Source organism: Mus caroli, chromosome 5 (assembly GCF_900094665.2).
Source record: "Mus caroli chromosome 5, CAROLI_EIJ_v1.1, whole genome shotgun sequence".
In the NCBI taxonomy this organism is placed as follows: domain Eukaryota; kingdom Metazoa; phylum Chordata; class Mammalia; order Rodentia; family Muridae; genus Mus; species Mus caroli.
The window spans coordinates 60,981,535-60,994,597 of NC_034574.1; the positions used below are offsets into that span (position 1 = coordinate 60,981,535).

Consider the following 13,063-nt stretch of genomic DNA (forward strand, 5'->3'; position numbering starts at 1 on the left):
AAAATGGCCTAAAAGGGGGTTAAGCTTTGATTAGCGATGTTGCAACTGGAGAAAAATGCTTGCTTCAGTTTAACCTCTGCTTTTCAGGGGACATGAGTACATAAATTATGGAGCAGGATGGTGATTACTCGACAGTCTAAGAGCTGGGGGCTTGAAGCCAATTTTCAACCAACTGTCACAGAACGTAAGTTTCAAAATATGTTTAAACTCAACTGACAACTACAGGGAAAAAAAATAAAGAAAACCCCCAAAACGTAAGCTTCTTCGAAAAGCTGGGTCATATGAACTGACGAGGACTTCAGAAACCACACACTATTTCACACAGAGCTACTTCCCTGTGGCCTGCTCTTCTGGAGGGATGATGGGTCAGAGGAAGAAAAGCTGCAGGTCTGTCCCCAGACCAGGATCTAAGCAGCAGAGAGGTGATGCTTAGCACAGAGCAGCCGACAGAAGCAGAGTTCATAATGAAATCTGCCAAGGGTGACAGGCAGAATTGACCAGGTGCTCCCAGGCCGGGACGAGCACCCTAGGAGGTGCTCCCTTCCCTTTCATACCTCAGTAGCGGTTCCCCACCTGCTTCAGGCATCAGCACCTGGGAGGGGTCTGCACTGCTACCTTCGAGCCTCACCATTTTATAGGGAGAATGGTTCAATTCAGTGTCTCAGGTGCCAGAGAGGCAGTTAGAACAAAAGTTTCCTGAACCCCAGTCAAAGCAGCACTATGATTATATACAAACAGGAAGGCCTAGCGCAAAAGCACTGGCAAACAAGCCAGAAATTATTGATCTAGGACCTCAGGATAGCTCTTGATTTTAACTGTTTGCATAAATTTCCACAAGTCCGAGAGCAAAGCTTGTTTCCCTTAGGGAATTGCAGGTTGTCCGTGAAAACCCTGACAATGGTCTACACCACTGTGCACTGAGTATGTGTGTTTCCTCTGGGGGATGCGAACCAGAACTTTCTTTTGTTCTTTAAAGGCATCTAAGAGGGTGTGCAGGGACATGTCTCTAACTCTAGTGCTTGGGAGCAGGAGGAGGAAAGAGAACTAGAAATTCAAGGCTAGCCTTGGGTACACTGTGGGTTCCCAGCTAGTCTGAAATACATGAGACTCTGTCTCTTAGATTAGCCAATTAAGCCGCCAACCAAACAACCAATGTATCTGTGGCCATCCCAAGTAAGAAGCAAGACTTGGGCAAGAGAATAGAAGTGAATAAGCACCAGAAGAGAATATTATGTTGATATGTGGAAAGCAAGACACTCTCAGACACGAGTGCATGCTGCTGCTGCTGCTTATCAGATGACCTGAGGGATGGAGGTCAACCGTCAAACAGTAAACATGAAAGCTGCCCAGCTTCTGTGAACACAGTGCTTGGTAGGCTGATAAGAAACAAGACTATGGGGCTGGAGAGATGGCTCAGAGGTTAAGAGCACTGACTGCTCTTCCAGAGGTCCTGAGTTCAATTCCCAGCAACCAGAGGGTAGCTCACCACCATCCGTAATGGGATCTGATGCCCTCTTCAGGTGTGTCAGAAGACAGTTACTTTTAAATAAAATTAATCTTAAAAAAAAAAGAAACAAGACTATGTTCTACTGTTTTGACTTTAGATCCATATATATACACACACATATATGTATATATGTGTGTGTGTATATATATATACATATATACATATATATATATATATATATATATATATAATTTTTTTTGACATATAACATGTAGCCTATACTCTGTAAACCAAAACCAGGACTCAAATGCCCTGAATAATTTTGGGTTGGAGAGATTAGCTCTGTCTCTGAGTGGTCCCCTCAGAAGACAGAGAGGAGATGTAATGACTCCTGATAGAGAACAGCAGCTTCATTCATTTCAGCAAGAGGCTCTGGGGAGCAAGACTGCATTTTTGTAACCGTGGCGATTAGGCAAACACTGCAACCTCTTTCTGCCCTGGGTGCCAGGGTCAGGGAAGGGAGCTGATGGAATCCTGAGGATGGAGCGGATGAGACTCATTATCGATTCTGTTATCTGCTGCTTCCGTGGACTGTAGAGGAGAGTCCGATTCTGAATTCTCTTCATGGGTGTGGACTGACACACGGTGGACTGGAAAGATGTCTTCATTTGAAGGAAAACCTTGAAGACTTAGCACAATCGTGAGGGAACTTGGGAAAGACTGCTGTGCAGTATTTTGAAATAATATTCAATATTTATCTGAGCATCACTTTTCTAATGGAATAAAATAGAGCGTTTCCTGAGGCTGGGAGATCATTATCGTGTGAGACATGAGCAATTACCCTGGGGTCCATCCTCCAAGGACCATCCACAGGCTCACTCCCCATCCCCAACCTGGGATAGGGACACCATCTTTGCATTCAGAGGTCAGTACAGGAACGAGAAAAACATGCTTTTGTGCCAGCGGTTCAACTGCGAAGAGGCACTAGGCCAGGAAGGTGCACACACACTAATCCAGCTGTGGCACTGATGTAATTATGGGTTTAGAGCGGCCTCAGAGCCAGGCCAGAAGCTTTCCTTTAGGGAAAAGAGTATGAAGGTAATTAGAATTAAAAAGAGCTGAAGGAAGATGTTTTTTATTAAAACAACAACAAAACCTTGAATAGAACTATCTGGCCAGGGACCTCCAAGGCCCTCAAACTTCCACACAGCAGAGGCAGCCGAGGAGGGAGGAAGCAGCCACACACAGCTTTCTAAGCTCCGTGTCAGCACTGAGCCCCACGTTCACGGCAGGGCGAATCGCTCCCAGGGTCCCTGGCCTGAAGAGCTCTGAGATCCATGTGACTAGTGGTCCTGCAGGACACGGATCTCCAGAGAGAACTTCACAAGCACAGAACATACTTCCTCTGCCTTGACTCCGCGTTCTAGTTTGCCTCTAGTGGTTAAGCCTGTGGTTAAGCCTGTGGTTGAGTTTTAGGAAGAACTGAGGGAGGCACTGGGATAAGCTCTGCTTCAATGGCCTCCTGCATCTTTCAAACCAACTGTGAATCTGCTTAGAGGAGAGTGGACAGAGACAGCAAGGAGAGCAGGTAGTGAGCCACACTTGCCTTGGTAAGTGCAAGACCTATGCCGAGCACACAGTAGGCACGTCACAGATGCTAGCTAGAGCCAACTGGCTACTTTATCCAAACGTCACTGTGTTTTGGTCTGCAGTCTGTTTCTGAGTAGGAGCCAAGAGCCCTAACACTCACGGGCTTTTGAGCAATCTCCTGTTGATCCTCATGAACCCATTAGTGAAAGAGACGAGATGGCTAAATGGAGCACAAAATTACTCTGATGGAAGAATGGGAGGGCTGAGCATTAGTGAGCCCCTGCCAAGACATTAGCAAGAAACCAAGAAATGTGACTGTAGCCTCAGATTTTAAAAAGCGTGGAGATGCCAAAGCAAAACCAAGAGTATAAAATAATTTCTATCACTGTGATAAAAAAAGAACATGACTGTTATGAACACTAAGCATTTGCATAATGCATCACTCAAAATCAAAGGTCGTATTATTAATAGAGACCACAGAGAAGACTAAATTCTATAACTATATCTATAATGAGATACCAGAAAATAAAGAGCAAATCTTAATTCTTCGAGAATAAGAAAATTTTGTAGGTCAAAATGATGCTTCTACGTGATCCTTACAGGGGGTGTGGTTTAAACACACTCCAAGAAGTAAATTTCAATTGAAATTCAAGAAATAGATTTTAAGTGGGTAAGCGGAGACAGAAAATGAATGGTTAAAAGGGAATAAGTTTATTTTGTTAGGAAATAGAGCTTTTCAAAAATAGAAGGATGTTGAGGAGAACGGCAGGACCGCGGACTGAGAAGCCATCAAGAAGCCACACTCGTGCTTGTCTCCTGAAGAGGGAGAGTGACCAGCTGGTATGATTCAGTACAGAGATGACAGGGGGGAATCCTGAGCTGAGGACACCTCAAGAGAGGAGCCCGGCTATTGCTATCAAGCACTTTAAACTTCAGGAGGACAGAATTTTAACAATGTAGACAAGGATTGGGAAGATCCCCTGATAAGACAGCCAGCCAGGCTAGAGCTCTGGTAACTCAAAAACAGATTTTAATCTAGGATGTGAGCAATATAATAAATTACTAGGCAAGACTCTTAGAGTAAATAAACAGCCATCGGAAAAATATTCATCTGTTTGGAAAACGACTTGGTCTGTACCTCCCACCACGCTATCCCTACAGAATAAATTCTAGCAACAGGATCAGCGATCTAAATAAATAGAGACAACAGGGTTCTTTCCATAAATAAACCAACATGGAAATGCAGATAAATAATCTTTTTTTCCCCTCTCCTTTGGTAGTTAAGATCAGAGAGAAGGCTTAGAGATCATTCTATCACTGATAGAAATATTTTCTTTTTTTTCTTTTTAGTATTGGTGTTTGAACCCAGAGTGCTGCGTATGTTCACCAAACTACATTTGCAGCCCTCTTGAAAGGGCATCTATTTAATTTTTTTGGTATAGAGTCTCCCTAAATTGCCCAAGCAGAGCCTAAGCTTGGTATCTTTTGGCTTTAGCCTCTGAAGTAGCTGGGATTAATGACAGGTGCCATGTACCTGGTTGCCGCTGATTGATTTTAAATACAGATAAGCAGCAAAGAGCTGACCCTTTCAAATCATGAGTAGTATTCAGTAATGATAGTTAGGACTCAGCTTGTGAACTCTGGGACTTGAGTGAATGAAATGACCCAACATTTGTAGTTCACGGATTAAAAAAAAAAAAAGCTTTGTGGAATGTTTAAAAATTAAGGCCTTAAGCTAAGGCTGGAGAGAGAGCTCAGTAGTCAGGAGACCTAAGCTGTCTGTTCCTGGTACCGAGGTGCCTGTAATTCCAGCATCAGGGGGATCCAGTATCTGTAGCCTCCTTGGGTACCTGCACACATGTGCACACACCCAACCTCACACACATCCATAATAACATTAAGATCAGGTCACTTCTGTTGAAATCTGACAAAGTTGGGGAGAACTTACCTGCAGCAAATGACAGCTTTGCAGGACAGAGCTAAGTCCAGGAAATACTGCCGGACGCCGAAGGTTAAGGCATATTTGAGGGTCTTCCCATCAATTATAAGAGCAAAGTCATTTTCCTTCCGAAGAGCATCTCCCAGGGTGGTGCAGTGGCGGCTGAGAGTTTCCCTTGTGCCCTGGAATACAAACCAACGGTCATCAGCACCCATTCCGTTTGCCCCGCCACAGTGTCTTTAGGATGTTCAGTAACGAAAATTAGTTATTTTTAGTGCTTTTTATCTTTCAAATTGTTCCCACAAGCCTTTATTCATTCAGTTCTCACAATAGGACCCAGAGACGGGGACTGAGAAGGCTATCAGTTCTGTGGATGTTTATATAGCTGCCCATAGCAGGGCAGGGAGCAGACCACCAGCGGCCTAATCCTCCTTGACTCTGCCGTTCGTGACTTTAACCCCATGGCCACAGTACTGCAAAAGCATTTTCAGTAAATTCTCTTCTTCAGAAAAAAGAACAACACTGGTCTAAATTTATGAACTCGTCAACACTGGGTTGCCCTGAACCAAGGGTAAAGGCTGGAGACGATAATTTAAGTAATTTATGACTGTTCTTTGAGAGTACTCAATGCTATTGAGATAAAATTCCCAGGGACCTAGAGGAGGAAATGCAGAGTTTGTAATCTCCTGTAACTTTGCAAACTCGGTTTCATGGTTCCATGATGCTGTATCTTAGTGGGATGGAGACATGAAGTTTGGCAGTCATGATGGATCCAATACAAGGAGCCTTTCCATCAACCAATAGTTAAGACTGTTCAACATGCCCCAAACGAAAACCTTATAATGGACGTTTACATTTTATTCCAGGGGCAAGTATTTGTTTGGTTCGAGAGGACTTAAGAAACAGAAGCATGAAAACCTTTAGAATTCTGCCAATAAAGTTTATAGTTATGGCAGTCCAAAGCATGCTGCTCCAGACGGTTTTAAGAGCAACAATTCATTGAGGTCAGGTGGATGAGTTAACCAATGAAGGTGCGAAAAAACAAAAACAAAAACAAAAACAAAAAGCACCCAGCATGTGCTGCACGCTGGGTAGTTTTAAGGGCTCTGTGTAGATGAGACATTTTTAGCGCTTACTCTAACCATGAGTTTAGATAGTACTGTTGTCCCAGAGTTAAGACAGAGTGGTTAAGTTCCTTGCTCAAGAATACAAAGGTGCCGTGGAGGAAAGTTGGCTCAGACTAAAGTTTCTGTTCTGATTTGTTGTTCTCTGCAAAGTTCATCAGACAAAAACAAAACCCCAGAAAACAACAAAAACAACCACCCCCCAAACAAGCAAACACTGTAAGTATCATGCAGTGAGTGCCACATGGAACAAGTATGAGGTCACATCACTTCTTCTGTTGTTTCCCAGAAGCCTTCACCGCCTTTGACCTCATCTGTTTATAAAACTGAGTTGAAACACAAGTCCTGCCTATGCTTGCTCTACCATCCAGATATCAACCCGCTAAAGTCTAACACCCTTAAGATGGCACTGAGCCTTCCCATTGCTGGAGCCTGAGAAACTTCACCTCCCGGCTCACCCCACAAGCTTGGCTCTTGCACATCTCTCTCCCTAGAGTGTCTTTCCTGTCGAAGCAAACGGACCTACGAGGCTCTCCAGCTGCCCAGTGCACCTGAGCCTATGCCTACAAAGCCTTCAGCTCCTTCCAGGGAGTGTCCAGGGCTGAACCTCTGACCACATGTTACAGAGCCTAGTATGTGACACACTCAGAAATACACCTTACTGAATGACGAGACTGATAAATTGGATAGCATTCTTTTTCCCTTTATTATTACACACACACACACACACAGACACACACAGACACACACAGACACACACACACACACACACACACACACACACGGCTGGAGACAGAGAGAATCCTTGTTCTCTTCAATAGAATTTCAAATGAAGATAAAGAGCCTCTGAATGTGTGTGTATATGTACATATGTATATGTGTGTGTATTTATTTATATCTCTGTAAGTCCTTGCTTAAGTGTCACCTGATCTGAAAGGCCGAAAGAAAAGTTACCAAGAACCCACAAAAGGCTTCAGATGTCTTTGGGCATCAGCTGTAAGACAAGAAGAACTCACCCCCAGCACTGTGGGATGCCCCCTCCCCCGGCTGTGGAGCAGCCCCCTGTGCCCTACTTTCCTTTTCTAAGGTCCTCTCTGACACCCTCAAATCCGCTGAGAACCCTCTTATGTGTGGCATCGGTACCTCTGTGATCCCTTGGTGACTATCCAAGATCTTCAGCAAATCAAGAGGTGTCAGGAGAGGTAAGAGGCAACATGTCGGGAGGGGTGAAAACCTCCCTACAGCCGAGTTCGCAGCAGCCCACCTGGGTGTGAGGTGACACTGACGCGGGTTTGTTAACTCCTGTTGTTATTTTAGTTCACTGGTGTTAAGGATAAGGCGTATAAGGAGCTCTCTTGCTGGCTGTGTGCTGCTGGGTATAAGTTGTATTTTATCCTTATTTACTGCTGGGAGTATTTTAAAATTCTCCTATTTATGAAACATCACTGCGTTGTTGTTGTTGCTGTTTTTTTTTTTTTTTTCCCAAACCTGGGAGCCGTACCCTATGACTATATTGCATTGCAGCTTTATCTCCTGTGGCTATGGATAAATTTATGGCCGTGTTAGCTGCCACTCTGTGTTCTTTTAGGCTTCTGGAAGGGGAAATGTTTAAACATTTAAACCTAGCGACTTGTGAAAGTGAGACTAGACAAAGGAGCAGATGCATTAGGAAAGAAATCAAAGGCTGTACAGGGCAACAATAACAGGCCACGCTGCAATCTGCCTGTTGTCGTTTGTAAGAGGGATTAAAGGGTTGTCAGAGATGTTAGGCAGTTTGTGAGGACAGACAGACTGGAGGACAGAAGAATGGCCATAGTTCCAATTGCCAGCCCATGAGGGGACAGTAGGATTGACAAGGGTGGTGATATTTCCTATGGTGATTCTTTTCTCTATTCAAGTCCCCACTCACTGGACTTCATACCCATGTACTCAAGGGATGTGTTCACAGCTAGTGCTTACAGAAATCCTCCTTGATCTCCTACCCTGTTTTCTCCTCTTTGCAATGTCACAACCTTGTTATCGCAAACACCATTTCTTAGTGCTAGTTAGCTTTTGCCAACTGGACACAAACTACACAAACTAGAGTCATCGGGGGAGGTGGGAAGGTCCCTCAATTGAGGCCTCCTTCAGGTTGGCCTTTGAACCACTCCTGAGTGGTCCTGGGACCGAGCAAGGCATAGAGAGTAAGCCAGTAAGTGGTTGTGATGTCTGCATTACCGCCTGTTTCCAGGCTCCTGTCCCAGCTGCTGCCCTGATTTCCCTTGATGATAGACTCTAATCTGTAAGATGTAATAAACACTTTCCACCCCAAGCTGGTTTGGGTCAGTGTTTTTATAACAGCAGTAGATGGCAAAACAGCACAGCCAGTGACACAGAAAGCCCATCTCCTTTCCTGAGGCTACTCCATGCCTTTTCTTCTCTCCTCCTGCCTAAAACTTGACTTATGAACATCTGTGAGTTTCATTCTTGCCCTTACCATCCCCCACCCCAAGCTATTTAAGCCTATATACAAAGTCAAGATTTTCTAAATCTAAAAACAATGAATAAACTGAAAAGCGTTCTCATTACCCCACCTCCCCTGAGTCCTTCAGGTAACAAGGGTTCTTCCATTTTTTTTTTTTTTGATCCCCTGCCTGCTTTGCTTATGCAACATAGCATGCTATGGCCTGGCTTAGTTTATATCTCAGGCTTCCACTTGTGACTGAAGTCGATGATGACGAGGCCACAGAGATGATTGGTAATGACACCAGAACTCCTTGCTCATGTGACCCCAGTGGATGCTTTAACTCTCCTTGAACCTCAGATCCATTCAATTCGAATGAGGAAAGTGTTACATGTGCCCCTTATTAGAAATGAGATAGAGAACAAATAATTACAATACAATATCTACTGCACTGAGTAACAGCAACTGCTCAGTGGGCGCAGTAACTAACTGCCTAGTGATCAAGGCAAACTATGCAGCTGTGCGCTAAAGAGAAAGAAATGGTTCTTATTTGGTTTTTAATAAACCTGGACGTGAGAAGAGGGAAGGAGAAGGGGAGGGAGGCATGATGAGGAAGGGGACAATTATGCTGAATTCTTCCCAATAGCAATGGAATCAGAGGCCTTCATGTACACAGAACACACTCTGATAGAGTAAAACAATACAATAGCAATCTGGAGGAACCCAGAGACCGGCAGTTTTATAAAAATCTTTTTCCATATTTATACAGGACCTGCAGAAAGGAAACCCTTGATAAAAATCACAGAATGTGCCCCAGACAATGAAATCTGACACAATTTTAGAGGGAAATCAATCGGAAGCTCTGATTTGGAAAGTAAGTATCACAGTACACAAGTTGTCATTTTTTTGTTTTGGCGGAACTGCTTGGAACTGGCTGAAGAACCCGGGGGCCAGATGTGCAGAGAACACGTCAGGCCACCTAAGAAGTGGGTCTGTGATGGCCCCCAAATGAAGTGCCCCAGAGAGCAGCTGAGTAACAATGCCCCTGTTCAGCTTCTGGCCTTTCTGTGCTTTCCCAGAAACCTCTCATTTTACAGGCGCGAGAGTTTTACTTAGGAACGAATCCAAGGAACAGCCTTCCTGAGACTGCAGAGATATCCCTAAAGGAAAGGGAAAGAGCATCAGGGAACCCGGATGAGTGGAGGCCAGCACACAAAGCCTGAGGCTACCAGACACATCTTACCCTGGAGCTATGGTTTCTTACTTGTGACCTTAAACAGCACAGACATGCATCTACCCTCTAGAGGGCATCATCAGTAAGCCTAGTCTCCCTCAATGTTGAAAGGAAATAAGCCCTTTATGTATCCAAATCATAGGCTGGTGTTTGGGCCCAAACCGAAGTGAGCACCTGGCTTTATGCTTATTCTTGGGGACCCACTCATGTGAGAAGATGATAAAACTATATTATAAATTTTATCCCTCGAAAGGAAAAAAAAACTAATAATACATAAAAATTCTGAATAACACTGACTTCTAGAAAATATTTGAGGAGGCAGTTTTAGTCTGGGATATATGTTTGCATTTCTCCCAAATTCCTGCATTGAAACACTAACTTTCTATGTGACGGTGTCCTCGGAGGCAGGGGTCACTAGGATATGGAATCAAGACTTGTGTAGGATTTGTGCATGGCTTGCTTTATAGCAGTGAATCTGGGGAGCCCTCCTCCCTCCTGTCACACGAGGATACAGTAAAAGGACACCATGAACCAGGAATCAGGCCCCAGGGATCCCTGGCTGCTGGCAGCTTGCTGCTGGACTTTTTGTCTCCAGAATACAGAGAAATGGATCTTTGTTGCCGAAGCCATCCCATCTGCGGTGTTATTCTTGTGGCAGCCAGACTGTACTAAGGCAGTCTTGTTGTTCTTGGATTTCTTCTCTTTCTCTTATGAATTAAGGGACTGGTGTATCAGCGGGAAGATGGCAGCTTTCATTTTTGGTGAGGGTGGACTTAAGATTAGAAAGACAGTTCAGCCTACCCCAGTGTCAACAACACAGGGTATTCATGGTCACTCTCTTGTCTTCAGAAAGAGGAAAAATCTAACAACAGGCTGAACAAAGATGGAGATTACCCAAATGTGATGACGGGCTCGAGGCTGGGCTGGTAGAAACCAGCTCTTCAGAGCATGTCCACAGATGAGCACAGATTACTCATGGGTACAAAGAAAACAGTCAATTGCTTAGGGCACACACATGTAGCCATGTCAAAGGGAGACATGAGAGGTCAGAGGCCCCCTTTGGGACTCACATGGCACTCCAGGGTACTGATAACGCGAAGCTGAGTGAAGATGCCATACTCTGGAAGCTAAGCATACCCCACAGTTCAGAAATTCAAGGTTTTCCTTAGCCTCAGATGGAGACAGAGGACAAGGTAAGGCTGCCGAAGCCTTTATCTTCTGTGAAAAGTGGAAAGTAGGCATTTTACATTGAGAAATTTCATAATGAAAAAATACCAAATCGCTTCAACTATTAACACAATAGCCTAGGACCTCTAAAGTGTGTGTGTGTGTGTGTGTGTGGTGAGAATTTTGGTTTCTTTAAAAACCCAGTTATATTATGTAATTATGTTTTTGTTTGAATCCCAGGTGTGGGATATGGGGCTGCTTCAGATTGCTCACAGCCGCTATGATTTGTCTCTGGCTCTAGGAGGGACGAGATTTTTGCCAGCTGCAGATAGTTTATGTTTGGAATTCTGGGGACTCTTGAGAGGGTATAAATGGAGAGCCCCGAGAGAGAGGGAGAGAGGGAGAAAGGAAGCAGGGAGAGTGGGAGGAGAGGGGGCCTGTGGTGGCAGCTACTGGTGGTCCCTGCTGCTGCTGCTGTTGTTGCTGCTGGTTTCTGCTGTTGATTTTGCTGGGTTGCTGGTTGGAGAGATCCTGATGACAAAGACTGGACTTGCCCCTAGGAACTCAATGCCCCTTATCACCAGGAAGTAGTCTAAGGAGATCTATGCCCCCTTTCTCCTCTAACCTTCTTTCTAGTGTTGGGGAGGGGGGTGTTGGAAGGGATTAGGGTAAAATAAGGGTGGAGAAAAGTGGTAGGTAAAAGTAGCCAAAAAGCATGTTTATGAGTATGTGTGTCGGGGGAAGGGGAGGGAGTAGGGGGAAGGGGAGAGATTCAGATATTGAGATTCTTGCTGGTCTGGAACTCAGTATGTAGCCCAAGTTGATCTCAAAGTCATGAAACTTGCTGCCTCAGCTTCTCCAATGCTGGGACTACAGGGGTTTACTGCCATGCCTGGGTGTGAATTCCTTTTGGATGAGATGAGGCAGCCACATAAGCTAGGGATTCCCTGCCCATGATAGAGATGTGTGCCCGTGCAACTATTGCCCCATTGATTCGCCTCACTTTGACAAGCTGGCCATGAGTTGGCACTAGAAAGACCTGAGCTGGAGATGGTGCTGCCACTTACTGACTCTTTCTTTGCTCGGGGAGGTTTTCCTGGACTCCACTGAGTCAAGTGGTTTCTTATGCATGAGATTGGGTTAGTTCTAACCCTTCAGAGCAGGGGTTCGAAACCTGTGGGTGGTAGCCCCTTTACAAGGCCCAACATCAGATATCAGACATCTATATTATCTATATACAGATATTTACATTATGATTCATAACGGTGACAAAGTTACAGTTGTGAAGCAGCGATGAGAATCATCTCACGGTTGGGGGTCACCAACATGAGGCACTGTTTTAAAGGGTTGCATGCAGCACTAGGAAGGTTGAGAACCGCTGCTCTGCGATCGGATTGCTGCATGTGCTGACTCCCTTACTCATGATTACATCATCCTGCCTGGTGCTCAGCAGAGCCCTGGCACCTGAGTTCTTTACCCTCCTCCTCTGACGTCAGGTCCACAGAGGCTCCTACGCTATAAGGCAGCATGAGCAAACTGTTGAGCTCTGCACAACATTAGACAATCCAGGAGGCTCTGTCCTAGGATCACTTTAAGGTTTCTTATTAAGAAGTCTTCCAGTGACACTGTTCCGATCTACCTGTGGCCACTAACACTCTCTCCCAGATGGGCTCTCCCAGCCCATCTTCTATTGCATAAACATTATCTGGGAACCTGACTGCCCTCCAGCTCTAGCTAGCGACGAGAACACCTCCTCTTCTCAAATGGCATACTGCTCCTGGTGCATGGTGGGAGGAGAAATATTGATATAATTAATGTCTGTTTTTCCTTAGCAGTTTCTGCCGGAGGCAGAACAATCTGATACAGCTCATTTCAAAAATTTCAAAGTAAAATGGAGTTTCTCTGTCACGATTTGCATGTTCTCAGATGAATGACTGCATTAATATATGTGTTTGTTTATGATAAATGGCAGACTTGTTTTTCTAGAATATTCTTTAGCTATAGCACCATTAAGGCACTGAATAGCCGGGCGTGGTGGCGCACGCCTTTAATCCCAGCACTTGGGAGGCAGAGGCAGGCGGATTTCTGAGTTCAAGGCCAGCCTGGTCTACAAAGTGAG

The 13,063-nt window shown here is 44.8% G+C and overlaps 1 protein-coding gene across 4 annotated transcripts in view; it reads right to left on the reverse strand.

Moving 5' to 3' along the window:
* Positions 1-13,063, reverse strand: part of Atp8a1 (ATPase phospholipid transporting 8A1) — a 226,127-nt gene that overhangs the window by 59,623 nt on the left and 153,441 nt on the right. For all 4 annotated transcript variants that reach the window (XM_029478096.1, XM_021162268.2, XM_021162270.2 and 1 more), the window contains one exon: positions 4,986-5,158. In XM_029478096.1, the coding sequence (XP_029333956.1) occupies positions 4,986-5,158 (173 nt within the window). The remainder of the gene's footprint in view (positions 1-4,985; positions 5,159-13,063) is intronic.